General features: G+C 41.7%; 1 protein-coding gene across 4 annotated transcripts; it reads left to right on the top strand.

Annotated features, from left to right (window-relative positions):
* The first annotated feature begins 640 nt into the window (after window positions 1-640).
* On the top strand, window positions 641-16,025 carry ganabb (glucosidase II alpha subunit b). Of its 4 annotated transcripts, none has more exons than XM_073486617.1 (25): window positions 641-716; window positions 1,561-1,662; window positions 2,105-2,213; window positions 2,535-2,662; window positions 4,093-4,272; window positions 4,437-4,502; window positions 6,905-6,962; window positions 7,077-7,158; window positions 7,307-7,403; window positions 7,532-7,712; window positions 7,805-7,958; window positions 8,795-9,030; window positions 9,158-9,284; window positions 9,451-9,530; window positions 10,078-10,218; window positions 10,564-10,660; window positions 11,020-11,121; window positions 11,487-11,730; window positions 11,973-12,037; window positions 12,384-12,460; window positions 12,568-12,642; window positions 12,775-12,888; window positions 13,018-13,127; window positions 13,250-13,350; window positions 14,530-16,025. In XM_073486617.1, exons 1-25 carry the CDS (start codon window positions 697-699, stop codon window positions 14,637-14,639), a joined length of 2,856 nt encoding a protein of 951 aa, XP_073342718.1. In that variant the 5' UTR covers window positions 641-696; the 3' UTR covers window positions 14,640-16,025. The 4 variants fall into 4 exon arrangements, with proteins under 4 accessions (XP_073342718.1, XP_073342720.1, XP_073342719.1 ...); XM_073486618.1 differs by lacking the exon at window positions 641-716 and adding an exon at window positions 938-955; XM_073486619.1 differs by lacking the exon at window positions 4,437-4,502.
* The last annotated feature ends 875 nt before the right edge of the window (window positions 16,026-16,900 follow it).

Below are 16,900 nucleotides of genomic sequence, written 5' to 3'. Positions count from 1 at the left end.
AGATCTAAATTGCTGGGAACTGTTTATTCCTCCGAGCCAGTTGCATTCGAATAAACCTCAGAGGTTTTTCGAAAAGTAAAACTATACCATAGTTCATAAGAAAATACTACAAAATAAGCACAATAATGTGTAAGAGAATCTGTCTTTTCTGTATTTTACATCCTGGTAATGATCTTGCAGCCCCTTATAGGAGTCCTTGTAAACCACTGAGGGTTTGGACAGAATAATGGAAACACCCTTGGTCATAATTAGGAAGGACAAAATAAGACTAATATTTTAAAATATTCTTCAGATTTATTGCAGGGTTTATTCGTTGCATTGCATTGCATTGCATTAGACTGTACACGTGTTCCCACCACTTCTACGTTGCATTGGTTGGAAATCAATCCAGGACAAATGTGTGCACTTCACTGACTGGAGCTCGGCGATGACGTGTCCGTGCCTGAGAGGATGAATATTCATAGGAAGTTCACATAAATCCTCCCTTTATCCCCAATCTGATAACAAGATAACGTCTTTATAAAGAAAGAAAATAAAACTACACAAAGTAAATGTTGCAATCTGGATGATTTAATTCACATTTAAAGGTTTTAGAGAGATCTTTTTTTTTTTGAGAATCTCGGTTGAGAATCTTACTTTTTTAACGATCTTTGTTGCGGAGTGAAATGGGCGGAGTCAAACGGGAACATAGTCAAGATGGCCGCCTTCACTGAGAGGTAAGACAAAGCAGGTCCGCAGTTTCATTGTGAATTTTTATCATTTATTTGATTTATTATCGGCGTGTGAGAGGCCAGAGATTATCGCTGTGGGTGCACACTTAGTGGGCGTTTAGGCAAAGTCACTGTTTCAAGCTTTAATGGCCGCAACGGAAAATCATTATGGAAAAGTCGAGATCACCCCCCAATTGAATTAGCGGCTTGACAGGCTCCCTGTTCCGTTACCGCTGTCAGCAAAGGTTAGCTCGACATCCTCCCTATCCGAAGATGTGATAAACGATAACAATGCTGTCAAACAAACAAGAATAAGTCCGTCTGTAAAAGACTAATACATTATTATCCTCAAATGAATCATGTGTGCCCATTTTCCTCCTGTATTTGACCAGATTTCCGATTGAATGCTAGCTAACTTTAGCCCGCATTAGCTAGCTGATACGTTAGCTAGTTAATGCTGTCACCTGGCATCAGTTCAAACACACCACATCACACGGCTTTGACAGGAGCATGACGGCTAGAAATAAGTCCTTACATGTCCGCTCTGACATGAAAAACAAGTTTTAATATTTTTGAACACCGTGTGGCTGCAGCAGGATGAGGAAACGGGAAATGGGTTTAGCTGCCTGTGACATTTTCTGGCGCTGGCTTCACATTTGAGGACACATTTTACCACCACGCAGAGATCAAAGTCCGTGTGTGTCGGTATAAGTTTAACTCCTGTATACGTGCTATAGTTTGACCGGGGGCCTCTTTGGCGATTACTCAACCATGTATGAGTCAATGAACTGGAGAGGTGATCGGTCTGAACCATCTTAAACTTGGGTTGTCTCCTTGATTTTCTCTGTAGGATGGCGTCTGTCTTGCTGCTCTGGCTGGCCGTGTGCCTCAGTGGGACATGGGCCGTGGACAAGGGCAACTTCAAGACCTGTGACCAGAGTGCCTTCTGCAAGTGAGTGTGCAACAGAAGAAGATGGAAAAATAATACATTTACTTCCTCTCAAGGTCCCATATTATGCACATTTTCAGGTTGCTGCAGAACATTTATTCACCCTTTGTCTGAACGCTTCATTTAAGCTACTGTCTCTTTAAGGGCCCCTCCTTAAAAGCCCAGTCTGCTCTGATTGGTCAGCTCTTGTAGGCCTGAGCAAGCACCGCCTACTGTGTTTCTGCCCCAACTCTTAAATGAACATTTTCTGAATACGGACTGAGTGTTTTGATCTGTTCACACTCACAGTATTGAAATAGCAGCTAGACCTCCTTATAATATAAAAAAGACTGGAAATGTAACTTTCTACAATATGGGACCTATTAAAATTTAGTGTTGGTCAAAGAAAAGCGTTCAGGTATTGATGTATCACTGGTGTCCACTCTTGTTATTAAACTTTCAACAGGCGTCAGCGAGCTCTGAAGCCAGGCGAGTCTCCCTATCGAGCCCTGCTGGAGACCATGGAGCTGACCAACACCAGACTCACCTTACAGCTCATCAATGACAACAACAAGGTAAATCACACATAGAGAACTAACTCCTTATTAACATTACGTCTTTATGATTATGGCCATATGATGAGTCTGTTCCCACATTTCAGTGAACATACACATGCTGTCGTGAAAGCCCAAGTTAACAGCTTCCCTTCTCTGTGGTATCAAAACCAAATGCCTAATATGGCAAACAAAGTGTAATGCTAAAATAATCCTAGCCCTTGGCTGAACCCATGTGCAGATCTCTGCTGCCGTGTTTGAGATCACAATGAAATTCCTATGTACTCTCCTTTGCTTCTCCTTCATCCCCCTCTCACCCCTCTTTCTGTGTTTGCCTCTCAGGTGCGTCTGCTGCTCGAGCTCTACCGTCTCCAGGGAAACATAACGAGGGTGAAGATTAACGAGCTGAAGCCACTGAAGCCTCGCTATGAGGTCCCAGACGTGCTCATCAGGGAGCCACCTACTGAGCCGTAAGTCTCCCAAGGGTGCTAATAAAAGTGTGGCGGTGGTGGGTGGCTGGGTGTAGGTTTTGATATGTCAAACTGAAAAGGCAGGTCTTTTCTGTGTGCAGTCCTAACAGTTGTGTGTGTCAGTTTTAGAGCAGCAACTATTTGATTATTTTTCAACTATTAAATAAATTGCCAACTATTTTGATAATTGACTCATCAAGTTTAAGGGAAAGGTTCTCTGATTCCAGCTTCATAAATGTGAATATTTTCTGGTTTCTTGACTCCTCTATGACCGTAAACTGAATATCTTTGGATTGTGGACAAAACAAGATGTTTGAGGACGTCATCTTGAGCTTTGAGAAACATTGATCGTAATTTTTCACCATTTTCTGACCTCTTAAACCAAACCAATCGATTTAATCATGAAAAAACAACAGATTGATTGACAATGTTAGTTGCAGACCTAGTCAGTTTTATTAATTTAGCCCAGAATCACTAATATATTCTGAAAACTACATTTGGATAGAAAAAATTGCTTTTACAAGGAAAAAATGGGAACCTTTTTGTGTTTAAGTAGAGAAAGAGAAAAATAATATAGGCCTTTCTCACAGCAGACATTTCAATAGGTCATCTTTCAGGCCCAGATACACCAAACCAACATCAGAGAACTGGTGGTGGTGAAAGCTGACTGTTGCATCTCCTCTCGGCCTAAAAGCTACAGTTGAACACGCCTCAAAGGCTAAAGCACACAGCCAACTAGCTCATACTTCCTGCATCTGCGTGAGAAAAAATCCCTCTCCACACCACCAGGTAGTGTTAGTCGGTATTGGACATTCATAAAGGGAAACCAAACCGTTGTAGAGATAAAGCAGAATTTTTGCACACCGCTAAATCGCTGATATAGTCGCTTCTAATCAATAATGTCTCATTAATGTAGTTGGGAGGGAAAAAAATAATGGATACTATGGCAACAGGCTCTTTTTCCACTTCTCTTCTCGTGCACTGATTAGTTGAACAGCTACTGGACACACTGCAACAAGGAGGGCCACAGGGGCTCACTGATGGCCATGACGTTGGCCTACAGTTGATGTGTCAGGGTCCTCAGGAGGGTACAGGTGTAAAATAACAAGAACACCTGTGCTTTTCCTACTGCAATCGGTCAGAATATCTGCTGTGACAAAGACGTGTTGTGTAAAAATCTGATTATAAATTCGTCCAGTGAAACTAAGGAGCCCATTTGAAAAAGAGCCAGCCTTTTAAGATAATTGCTTTCTGGCTTCATCTCTCAGAAATGCTGTCATTTTACCTTTATTAAATTCTTGTGAAGCCGAACTCAACATTTGAAATGAGCTTCTAAGTTTGGAGCAGATAGTGAGTAGATAATAATTCAGTTTTTCTAACTAAATCCTCTCTTTAACCTTCTCTCCCCTTCCTCTCTCTCTCGGCCCCAGCCTGTCTCTCTTGTCTCAGGACGAGAACGGAGTTGTGCTGTCCCTGGGGGCGGAGTCTCAGAGGGTCATCGTCAGCGCCAGGCCATTCCGGCTGGACATCATGGAAGGGCGAGACGTGTTGATGTCGCTGAACTCTCGCGGCCTGCTGGCCTTTGAGCACCTGAGGATGCGCAAGGACACGTGAGAAGCCGCGCATGAACACACATTTCCAAATGCCAGCCGTCTCTTTTAATCCACGTCCTCACTCAGTGGATGATTTTCTATTTTTGTTCCCATGAAATGGTTTGTTTTTTGAGTATTGTCTCTGACTCGTTGTTCTGTCCTCTTCTCCCCTATCATCCTAGTTTCTCCTATAAAGTAACTAGCACAGTGGCTAGCGTGTGGGATAATATCAAGAGGGTATTCTCTAGGTAAAGACCCTTAAGATTTGTAAGTGTGTATTCTGTTCCTTGTGCTAATGCTGCCAATAGTGTCAAAAAGTGTAGGGACTCCCATCACACCAAGCACCCTGAAATAAATGTGACTGAGAGTGAGAGAGGGGCGTGGGTGAGTGTGTGTGCATGTCTGTGTTTAATTCGAACCAGAATTAAGGGGTCAGTCCAGCCCCTTGTTATCATCCTCATGTTTTCAAAGGATCATTTAAACAATAATAGCCACTTAGGTGTTTGATTTTTTTTGTCTTATTTCATGAAACAAAGAAAAAATCATCCTGATCATGAAAAAACACATACAACCCAATGATGTAGGGTCTGCTGTGCCTACCAGTGATTTAACTGTGCACCACTGTTTTGTCCAATCAGCGTCTGATTTACTAAATCATCTCCGTAGAGTAGATCTAACACTGTAGCTGCATGACTGACTGTTTCTCGAACAGTTATGTTAACTGAAATGATTCGTCACGCTTGCTCAGTTTCCAGTGAGAGCTAACCGCGGTAGATGAAAAATAATGCTAGTCGCAGAAGGTGCATCAACCCAAAGCTTTTCTGTCCTCACACACACGTAGTCTGCCTCCTACCAGCTAGTTTGTGTCTAATTTTCAGACAAAGAAGCCCAGTTCCCAAACCGGACAGCAACATCTCTCTTTGTGGTTATGCTTTAGTTTGCGTTCCAGTTTTCGAGGTAATAATTCTCTAAATTGGGACATTTTTTTCTGCTGACCGTACTGTCATTACTGCGGAAAAACAGGTTCTGTAGGAGCCCTCCATATTGTTGTGTGTGTGTGTGTGGTGTATTGTGACCATCCCACACTGATTTATGTGGTGTAGCTGCAATTTAAGATGGAGGGCAACTAAATTAATGAGTAGTGTTAGTGAGTCATATTGAGACAAAACTGAAAACATTTCCTGGGGAAAGTATGAGCCATTTGTTTCCAGGTTTGTTACAAAAACACAGTTTGAGTATCAGTAATAGTCGTTTCAGTAACTTTTCAAGCAAAAACACATCCTGGTTCCAGCTTCTTAAATGTCAGGATTTGCTACTTTTATTGTTTGAGAGGATGCGCCTTACCAGTCTTTTATATTGTGGTGCTAAACTAAAGTCATACGTCCCTACTGCTGAATACCCAAAGGTGTAAAGGTAACACACACAAATCTTCAGGACAGATTTGACAAATCTCAGTCTTACCAATTTATTCTAGCCATGTCAACCAACATGTTAATGCTTTGGCCTGGGAGCCTTCATCAGAGCATCTAAATGAAGAGTCGTTTTTTAGTTTTGGATCGTTGGTTGGATATAAGAAGGAATTTGAAGATGTCACTTTTGGTCTGGAGTATTTTTTTTTTTTACTATCATGAAAATGATAAACATATTAATCGATAATGAAAATAATTGTTAGTTGCAGCCCTAGTAGGGATCTTTAGGGCCTACAAGGTAAAGCGAAATGTCTGAATGCTGTCCCATTCATTTTATACCATTTCAGCCCCTTGAAGACTCTCTTACTCAAACACTTAGCAGTTGACGTCAGCTAAGTCCACGAGGGGCTCAGGGCTTAAGGTTTTAGCGGGGACATTGGGATTGGGCCCTCTGCAGCCCGTTTCTCATCTCTGCTTGAGGTTAGCTGTGAGTAGCATAACACACTTAAATCTTCAGCTGATCTTCTTCATTGCTGGTTTGTGGGTAATGTAGGCGCCAGGATGTGACAAGGAGGAAGAGTGTATGGAATAAGGACAAAATATATCTTTGGTTTTGCAGCAAGGTTTTTATCTCTTGTCTAAAATTGTTGATTGTGAGTCTGCCCTAAGAATCCTGCAACACAGAACATGTGACACAGGAACCTTGTTTTTCCGCTTTAATATGAATACGGCATAACAAGCTTTCGACAACCCATTTTGGCTCCACTGCCTCTTGCATGTGCGTTGCCTGCTGCAGATCCTGCACCAAACCTTTGTCGGTTGAAGGCTTGTTTGAGTGGGTCTTTGGTGCAATGCCATGGCCACCTTTACATCATGTTATACGGGGGATCCACTGGGTAGCACTTGATTCTGTAAGGAGCATTGTGGGTGTTACGTGTCGCAGCCTCAAGAGGTCCTGTCCCAAAATGCCTAGCTTTAAATAGCCACAAGGTAGGGAGTTGCTCAGTCCCTTTTGTCATTAAAGTAATGTAAGACCATGTAGTGTATTTTTTAGTTGTCATTTTGGAGTCAGGGGGCATTCACCAATCTCCCTGTTTGTACGTCCTTTTCCTTTTTGTCATAGTTTAACTATACTCCCCACATTTTGTTAGTCGTCACAAGATAGCATGACTATGCCAAGGTGACATTTCTTTCTTTCTCCTGTGTCCCCTTCCCCCTCCGTTCTTTTTCCCATGGAGCAGTCAGGCAGACCCAGAGGGCGAGAAGAAAGAGGAGGCTGAGCCGGCAAATCAGGCCGAGGTACAACACTCTGAAATACTTTCTTTTCTGTTCCTCTATATTTTACATTTCTATGCTCTCAGCCTTATTCTTCTCTTGTAAATGATGTGTCTGTTCCCCCTGTTCGCCTGCCAGACAGCAAAAGAAGAGGAAGAGAAAGTAGAAGATGGGATGTGGGAGGAATCGTTTAAATCGCATGCAGATAGTAAACCTAGTGGTAAGTCCTACTTACGTATATTATCAGTCACGGTTCATTTTAACTGAACTGTGTTTTTGTATCATCTCTGAAATAAGTCTTGTGTGTTACGTGGCTTTTTCTCTCCATTTTGTTTCCTCTAACTGATCATGGGTTTCTCTCTCCTCAGGTCCTTCTGCTGTTAGTTTAGACTTTTCGTTGCCGGGGGTTGAGCACGTCTACGGCATCCCAGAACACGCAGACACCCTCAGACTCAAAACAACAGAGTGAGTGTCAATAGCAAGTTGTATCTCGCATACAAAATGAAGATATTTGAGGGGTTCTTTTACATAGAGTGTTGTCTTCTCTACAGTCTTCATTGAATCAAGCCTGAGTAAGTGTTCTTCTGTTTCAGTAATGGTGATCCATATCGGCTCTACAACCTGGATGTGTTCCAGTACGAGCTTTATAACCCCATGGCCCTTTACGGCGCTGTCCCTGTCATGTTGGCCCACAACGCCCAGCGGACCACGGGCATCTTCTGGCTCAATGCTGCTGAGACCTGGGTGGATATCAGCTCCAACACAGCTGGAAAGGTAAGTCTCTTCTTCCACCTGAGTTCCTTGAACTGTTTTTGTCACAAATAGCCGGCCCAGTCCATCACTCACATACTTTCCTCTCTCTCCAGACTGTGTTTGGGAAAATGCTGGATTATGTGCAGGGCTCGAGTGAGACACCACAGACGGATGTGCGTTGGATCTCTGAAAGCGGCATCATCGACGTCTTCATTATGCTTGGACCAACACCCAAAGACATCTTCTCTCAGTATGCCTCCCTCACAGGTAGGAAGTTGGACAACTTGCCATTCATATGAAGATATAATGCTTTCTTTACCATGTTTTTTCTAGGACATACCTTACATTGGCACTTTTGGCCGCTCTGAGTCAAACTGTGCCGTTCTTGTTTGTCTGTGCAGGAGATCAGAGAGAGTCTCTGTGTTCATCTCTTAGTACTTTGGTAGCTTCTACCTGAATCTTGTGACTTGTATCCTAATATTCTGCTACTTTCATCGTATCCGCTTTCAGCTGTACTACAAGGAGTCCTGTTAAGTTGCTGCTGGTGAAAACCCAACATTTGGATTTGCTTCCTCATGATTAAAGCTTTTATTTAAATAACTAGATATCGGGGGACTTTTATTGTGAGAAATTAATAGGAAATTAAATAACTGTTAAGAAACCTGTTGTTATTCTTCAATAATACTGCACCGACGAGTATTTACAGCCGCTCTTCTGACCACTATTCAAAACAAGTGCCTCATTGGCTAAAGAAACACCTTCGAGCAGGTAGCCCTGATGTAGTCAAAATGCAAATCCCTGCAGTGCTGGGCTGTCGTGACGAGTGAAACAGAGTGAAGCCAAGCTAGCACGCGCCTTGAAAAGCCCCAGGTGCTACCAGTAGTACATATTGCTCTTGACAGTACGTAAAATAAAATGCTGGTTAATCATATAGAACTCTGGTCATGCAGACATTAAACACAAAGGTATTCGCTCAGTTTTTAACGTGTCTTAACAAGTCAAATCTCTAACTAGGATGCTAAAGTCAAGATAAAATTTGAACATGTTTTACTACCTGATAGAAGTATCCTATCACTCAGCTTTTCTCCTCATGTCGTCATCAGGCACCCAGTCGTTCCCTCCCCTCTCTGCTCTGGGCTACCACCAGTGCCGCTGGAACTACAATGACCAGGAGGACGTGCAGACGGTGGATGCAGGCTTTGACGAGCACGACATCCCCTATGACTTTATCTGGCTCGACATCGAGCACACGGATGGCAAGCGTTACTTCACCTGGGATCCACACAAGTTTGCATCACCAAAGGAGATGCTGCAGGGTCTGGTGGACAAGAAACGCAAGGTATAATGTTAGGATCCACAACTTTAGGGTTCTTCAGTGTCTATTCTGCTGATATCATCTCACTTTACCTGAAATAATAGAAAATAAAGTTTACTTTCTACTAATTTTTGTTCCGTTGTTTTTACAGATGGTTGCCATTGTGGACCCTCATATCAAAGTAGACAGCAACTACAAGATCCACAATGAAATCCGCTCTCGGGGTTTCTATATCAAGAATAAAGATGGGGGAGACTACGAGGGCTGGTGTTGGCCTGGTAAGAGACGACTGACAACTCAACATCAATGTGTAGAAAATGTATCTCTAAATATACTTTTTTGAACTGGATCTTCACTGAGGAAAAAGTGTTTCTTGGTGTGCAGAGATCTTCATTCTAACAAGGAACACTTCTCTTACTTCCCTTTCGCATGACATCTTTTCAGGTAGTGCCGGCTATCCAGATTTCACCCGTGCAGACATGAGGGCCTGGTGGGCCAGCATGTTCGCCTACGACCAGTATGAGGTGAGTCTTAAGCAGCGATGGAATGTCACTACATTTACTCAAGAACTGTACTTAATTACAATTTTGAAATACTTGTACTATACTTGAGTAATTCCTTTTTCTGCTACTTTATACTTCCACTCCGCTACATTTTGGAGACAAATATTTAACTTTTTACTCCACTGCATTGATTTAAAAACTTTAGTTACTAGTAACTTTACAGATTACATGCTGCATCAGAGTCATGATGGGTGACTTTCAATTTTTCCAAAGTAACATTTAAATACTATCTTTACTGTTACTCAAGTATGACTTTTACAACCCTGGTATCAAGGACACTTCTTTCTCTGTTATGAATCTTCAATGCTCACTGCAACTATTCACAGAGTGTCATTAGCATATTTTGACTCAGGAGCTGCCCACTACAGCCACAGTTTGCTGCTATTGGCTACTGTCTTTTTGTAATGTCTCCACTGAGGTTTATTGAATCTGTTCACAAGTTTAATTAGTAATTTTGTAATTAGTCCGGCATTGAGACTGATATCCACAATCCCTGTCTGCTCTCCAGGGTTCCATGGAGAACCTGTATACGTGGAACGATATGAATGAGCCATCAGTCTTTAATGGGCCAGAGGTCACCATGCACAAGGACGCCATGCACGGAGCCTGGGAGCACCGCGACGTCCACAACCTGTATGGCTTCTATGTGGTGAGTGCACACAGGTCGTCTGTTTCTTTGTGTGAAAGAACCGAAGCTTTCTGTTCAATATTTTTATTTCAGACTTTGTTGTTTTTTGGTCTGGTTGAGTATTTATGCATTCACCAAGCAGAAACCAGTACAACACAAATTATGAAATATTAGTAAAACAAAATGACACAGCAGCCCTTCAACATAATCTTAGTCTAGTAAATTTAAATAATCTTAGTGATATGATCACACTGTCAGAGCTCACAAATTGCTTTGAAAGAGAAACAAAATATCCTCTATAAAATCAGATGATTTGCATAAAAATCCCCCCTCTGCTTCAATGATTATCCTGTGTACAACCTGCAGCAAATGGCCACGGCGGAGGGTCTGATCCAGAGGTCAGGAGGAGTCGAGCGACCATTTGTCCTGACCAGAGCCTTCTTTGCTGGGTCACAGCGCTACGGTAAGACCTTTGGTTCTTCAATGAAACTTGGATTAGATAAGATTAGAGGTAGAACTTTATTAATCCCAAAGGAAATTCTCAAAATAATTGTACAGTACAACCGGTAACGAGTAGGTTTTTATGAGGATAAAGACAATGGAATATTAAATATTAGTGAAATATAAAAAATATAAAGTGTGTAAGAAGTAAATACAAAAACCAGTACCTAACAGAATTACGATTGAAGTAAGATATGTTGAGAAGAAATTGAGATCCTGTAGTGATTTGAACTCTAAGTCTGTTTGGTTATGTGCTAGAAACCTATTGTCAGGTTATTTTAGTGCAGGACCAAGTGTGTTGAAGTGTGTTTGTGTCTGTAGGTGCTGTGTGGACCGGAGATAATGCTGCTGAGTGGGACCATCTGAAAATCTCCATCCCCATGTGTCTGAGCCTGGGCCTGGTTGGAATCTCTTTCTGCGGTGGTGAGTGTGATCAGTCTACTGTTACACCGCTAGAAGTGTAGAATATGCATCATTTCCCTCTTTAACTTGTTTAGCACGCCACTCTAAAAATCATCTGCCAGAGTCACACAACTTCAAACATTTGACTCATATCGCATGAAGTTCACATTCATGAGGAGATCAGGTGTTTATGTCAATGCATCTACATTAAATAAAGCTTATTTTGTACAAATAAATAACATCTAATTCTCCTCCAGTTCCTGCGGAAAAGTTCTAAAAATGGCAGATCTCAAGACGATGTTGTTTCTGGCTGTTTGCTTTACATCAGGCTCTAAAAGCACCTTGCCTGACTCTAACTCTTAACACTGACCCCGTCTGTCTCACAGCTGACGTCGGTGGTTTCTTCAAGTCTCCCAGCACTGAGCTGCTGGTGCGTTGGTACCAGACTGGGGCGTACCAGCCGTTCTTCAGGGCCCACGCTCACCTGGACACACCCCGCCGCGAGCCCTGGCTGTTCGGTCCTGAAAACACAGCGCTGATCCGTGAGGTGGTGCGCCAGCGCTACACCCTCCTGCCTTACTGGTACCAGCAGTTCTACCAAGCACACCAGACTGGACAGCCCATCATGAGGTGAGGACTCGAAGAAACACCATTTGTGTTTGTGTCTCTTTCATGTCGTCTTTCCTGTGGTGTTGAGTGGGGACGGGAGAATATAAGATTTTACTGCAGATCATGATAAAAACACTCTGGTCGCAATATCCCGATTACCAAAATCGGGAGATTTGGTGAATATCCTCACATTTACCCCTTTCATACATATAAAAATGTTGTGCATTCATGTCACTCAGCTGACACTTGTATCTCTGTTGCAGACCTCTGTGGCTGGAGTATCCTCAGGATCCTGCTACCTTTGCTATCGATGACGAGTTCTTGATCGGTGAGACACAGAACATTAAAACTCTAATGTGCTTTGTTCCAAGAGATCTGTTTATGACTTTAGATACGAATCTACTTAAAAACCTCAATGTCTGATGTTAAAACTAGCCTCCAATTATCGATTTAATTAAATGCAAAATCTCAGCCGAGTTCTCCAGATCTGTTGCACTGCAGATATTGTTGTGAAACTGATGATGTGTTGGGTGTGGATCATGTCTGTTTATTGTGGAAACAGCCGAGTTACTAGCGGACAAACTAGAATGAAAACCTGAATATCAGGCATTAGTGAGGCAGGAGTGATTCAAAACGAGTATCAGACTCGCTGATGTGACTCAACTGTCCTGCAGGGAGAGACTTGTTGGTGCACCCGGTTACTGAGGAGGGAGCCAGGGGAGTCACCGCCTACCTGCCTGGCAAAGATGAGGTAAGAGAACACAGTTACTCATCTTTCTGCACCGACTGTGTCAGTAACAACACTCAGGAGTTCTTTGTCTTGATGAAACCTTTTCTGAACTTGTGTGTGTTCCTCAGCTTTGGTTTGACGTCCACACCTTCCAGAAGCACAATGGAGCCCAGAACCTTTACATTCCTGTCACCATGAGCTCTGTAAGACACTAAGATGCCCGTTCAATGATTTCACCTACAATCACAAACTCCTTCAGTTCGAGGCCTTCCACATTCTTTCATAGTTTTTATTGTTCCTCTTGTTTTAATATGGAGCGCTCTCTTTCTTTTAAGATCCCTGTGTTCCAGCGTGGCGGCTCCATTATTCCCAGGAAGCTACGAGTTCGCAGGTCTTCCACCTGCATGGAGCACGATCCCTACACTCTACACGTGGCTCTTAACCCCCAGGTAAGTCAATTGCACAAACCACTATGACGGCTACAAGAGCCAACCGTCACCCACTGCTATTTTGATATGTTTGCAAGTGCGATTGTCTTCCATGAAGTTCTGACCTTTCATTTTTGTTTTGTCTGACAGAGAACTGCAGAGGGCGAGCTCTACATAGACGATGGCCACACCTTCAACTATGAAAAGAAGGAGTTCATCCTCAGGAAGCTTTCCTTCGCCAAAAACATCCTCTCCTCTGTGTGAGTGATGAATAATATCTCTCATTTAAGAAAACCTGCCTCTTTTATTATAGTGTTACTGTATAATTTTAATTTTGTAAAACCTCTTAAATATTAAATCCATGTCTCTGCCTGGTCCACAGTAACATGGCTCCGGATGCCCAGTTTTCTACCCGCTCCTGGATCGAACGCATTATCATACTGGGAGCCAGTAAGCCCAGCAAGGTTACTCTTAAGACTGCTGGTGAGTGACATAACAACATCTGTCTCATGTCAATTCTCACAGGTTGATTTATTTTGAGACTGAATGCTGCTCAGTAGGTTTGAGCTGACATTAGATAGTATTGAATACAATTGAACAATCTTCCCATTAACTTAAATCGAATTCATGTGAACAAAGTTCAAGAGAAGGATGTAGAAATAGTTTTTAATCTTCTCTTTTTACAGTGACTAAAGCAGTGTGTAAGTGTATCTGTGCCTCTCTTTGTGCTAAAGTAAATAGTGTTCATACAGGTCATAGGAAAAGGAGAGCCTGATGATTTATTACTCATGAATATTATCACGGCTTCTCATGTTACTTTATTTTTAGCTGTTCATGTACGAACAAGTCAACTGCTGCCAGATCACACTTCCTCGAGGTATAACACTGAATGTGCTTTTAAATTAAGCCATTTTGTGTGGACGACTGAACTTTGTGCGCATTTGAGCCCCCCAGGTTTGGAGAAGTTCAAGTGTGACCTTTTTTTTTAGAAAATGTCTTTGAATTTCTTTCTTTATTCAGCATAAGGACTACTGGTCTTTATTTTGCCTTTCAACTGAAATGAAAATGAACGAATCACTTAATGTTCATGAAAGGAAACTGAAACCAAGGGTACCTGGCGTGTAACAGCTGCTTTTTGGCTGCCAACAATCAGACAGCAAACTTAGCCGAGGGATACATTTTATGCGGCTGCCGCTTTGAAAACAAGAAACGCAGGCTCACGTAGCCTACACAACCACACTTACACATCCACAGGTGGCTGCTTACGCTTGCCAAGACGTAGGAGAGAAACACAAACAGTGCAAATGCATCAGTGATTTGTCTTTATTTTTTGTGGAAACAAAAGAAACCGGGAAATGCAGTGAAACTTGTAAGGCCGGAGATACACTGGCTGTTGAACCACATATTCGCGCAGACATCCAGCTGCAAGTATATCTTCAGCCTTACAGTGACGGATTACTTGTTTGAAAACATAACTAAAATACGTATTACTTTAATTGCAAAACTAACGTGTTACGTTACCCGTTACCACAACAAAGTAATGACTCCTGAAAAGTGATTACCCCCAACACTGATCCTGAGTGTGAGATTTTCTGATTCTTGTCTGAGATGAGATTGTCACTCTTTTCTCTCTCACTGACTGTCTCTTCTTCTGTCCTGCAGGTGGTCAGGAGAGCCAGGTGGAGTTTGAATTCGACGCCTCAATGTCCATGTTGACGCTCCGCAAGCCCGGCATGAACGCAGGGGTAGACTGGTCTGTCACACTTCAGTAACCATGGAGATGGGAGACAATGAGGAGGAGCAGGAGGAGAAAATGACTGAACTGGACTGAACAGAGAGGGCGAGAAAGGAGGGCTGATGCCTACGACTAACTAAAGCAAAGACAACAGGATAGCCACCGTGGAAAATAAAGAACATAAACGCATTAAAACACACACACATGCATAAACCCATGTAGACCTGTTAGTCGAGCTGAGCCACGTAACGTCTCTGCCATGTCCTTCTTATGTTCAGTCACACTGTAAAACCTAACAAGAATGGTTACTGCTAGATAGATAATTCTGTTTGTCAGGTTATTCAGATAGATGGCAACTGAGCAACTCGAATCACGTCATTGTAATGAATCTGTGGGGTTGAGGAGAAAACATTCAGACACTCTTTGTTTTTTTAATCGTCCATCCTGTCTCCCTCCGAAGAAAGATCACTGTGATTTCAAAATGAAGGTTCACATTCAAAGCACATGCTCCACCTGCTGGTGATTCCCTCGATCTGTTTCTGATAAAAATCATTCCATCCCTTCTATAAACAAAGCACTTCAATCAGCTAAGAGCTCGACCGTCTTTACTTCTGCCACATTTCATATATTTGGGGGGAGCCTGCCAACAATCAATTCATCCTGCGGCTCTGCCACAAAGTCAAAAGAAAATCGTCATGGCACGTTAATTCCTGTTTAGCCTCTCCCAGAGAACGTCAGTGATGAGTTTGATTCATTATCATCGCTTCACAGTGGGAGCGATCAGGTCGGGTGACTGCTGCACCGAGAGGGGATTTTCAGCTATTCTTTGGAAGAAACTTTGCAACTGGGGAATCGCTTCAGGGGACTAAACCACTGGTGTTTGTGGATCATCCTGTCGATGTGCTTTCTTTCTTTTATCGAGTCCTTTTTCTCAGCGTCGTTTACTAGATTATTTTTAATGCACTTGAGGAAGTGAGAACTTAAAAGATGTTTAGACTTTCATGTGTTTACTAGATGTCGGGACTGTCTAGAATTTCCGGAGTGTCGTTTGGAGCTTAACGAACAGGTCCGATTTAATTCTTGAAAGGTGTTTCACTAGCAGATATCCATTTCTGCTGGTTTATACGAAAGTAAATCCTTAATGACACCGAGCAGTCGTGAACTTTCAAATGATTCTCTGGAGACTCTGGAGTCCTGACAAGTCAAATCATTGGGCCTTTTTAGGAGTTTTGTTCTATGAGTTTGTCTCCTTGATTGTTTTTATGATTATAAATGTACATGTTGCTTCAGTTTTGTTGGTGATGGCTTGAATTGGTGGAAAACGGAAGTGAAGGAAAAAGACTTCAGCTGTCAATCAAAGTTGTCAGATGTACTACTAAAAGATGAGACCAAGTGAAAATAAAGTTGACCAAATGTGAAAGAAGTGTTTGGTTTTGATTGAATTAAGTTAAGAGTTCCTTCCTTACTACGTTTCTCTCATTAATGAGACGTCTGTTGTCTGTATTCATTGTGTTTTCTAGACATTTGTCACAGTCACATCTCAGGAGGTAATAACTTAGTGAAGTCTTGGACTAGTAGAGAATGTAAATGATTATTATTAATTGTTGGATCTTCTTTAGACATTGTGCCATCTTTTCAGGGCCTTTCTTTATCTTTAAACAAGCAGAAATATTAAAAATTGATGTTGTGGGTGTGCCCATGGTTTCTTTACAGGAATCTGAAAAGGTTTCCCTTAGAAGTCCTTTGTTCACAAAGAGGGAATATGTAAATAATTACATGTGGACAAATGCTGTACTTGTATGACTTTGTTTCAATAACTTTTTTACTACAAGGTTGAGATATTATGGAAACCCATTTTTGCCAGTTTAAATAAAAAGATTTGATGAAAACATAGCCATGATTTTAAAAGACAAAATTCTCATGGTAGGTCACAATTATGAGATAAAAAGACAAATTGTATCTCATAATTTCAACTATTTATCCCATAATTATGATTTTGAATCTAATAATTTTGTATTTGATCTCAAAATCTCAACCTTTTATCTCATGTTCATTACTTTTGATCTCATATTCACGACTTCTACCTCATATTTATGACTTTTTATCTAAAAATGTCAACCTTTTATCTCATATTTATGAATTTTATCTAAAAATGTCGACCTTTTATCTCATATTCATGACTTTTTAGCTCATAATTTTGACTTTTTAGCTCATTCATTATCTCATAATTGACTTTCTATCATATTCGTGACTCTGTCATGATTTCAATTTCAATCTCATAATTCAAATTTTTTATCT

The sequence above is a fragment of the Pagrus major genome, chromosome 18, assembly GCF_040436345.1.
Source record: "Pagrus major chromosome 18, Pma_NU_1.0".
NCBI lineage: Eukaryota > Metazoa > Chordata > Actinopteri > Spariformes > Sparidae > Pagrus > Pagrus major.
Note: the sequence above shows the minus strand (reverse complement) of the source record. Positions and strands in the feature narration are given on the sequence as shown.

Bases quoted from the DNA above. Each gene is read 5' to 3' on its own strand.
- ganabb (XM_073486617.1), top strand. From the start codon at position 697: ATGGCCGCCTTCACTGAGAG. The intron at 7,959-8,794 runs GTAGGAAGTTGG...TGTCGTCATCAG, and splicing joins TCAGTATGCCTCCCTCACAG to GCACCCAGTCGTTCCCTCCC. The intron at 12,643-12,774 runs GTAAGACACTAA...CTTTCTTTTAAG, and splicing joins TTCCTGTCACCATGAGCTCT to ATCCCTGTGTTCCAGCGTGG.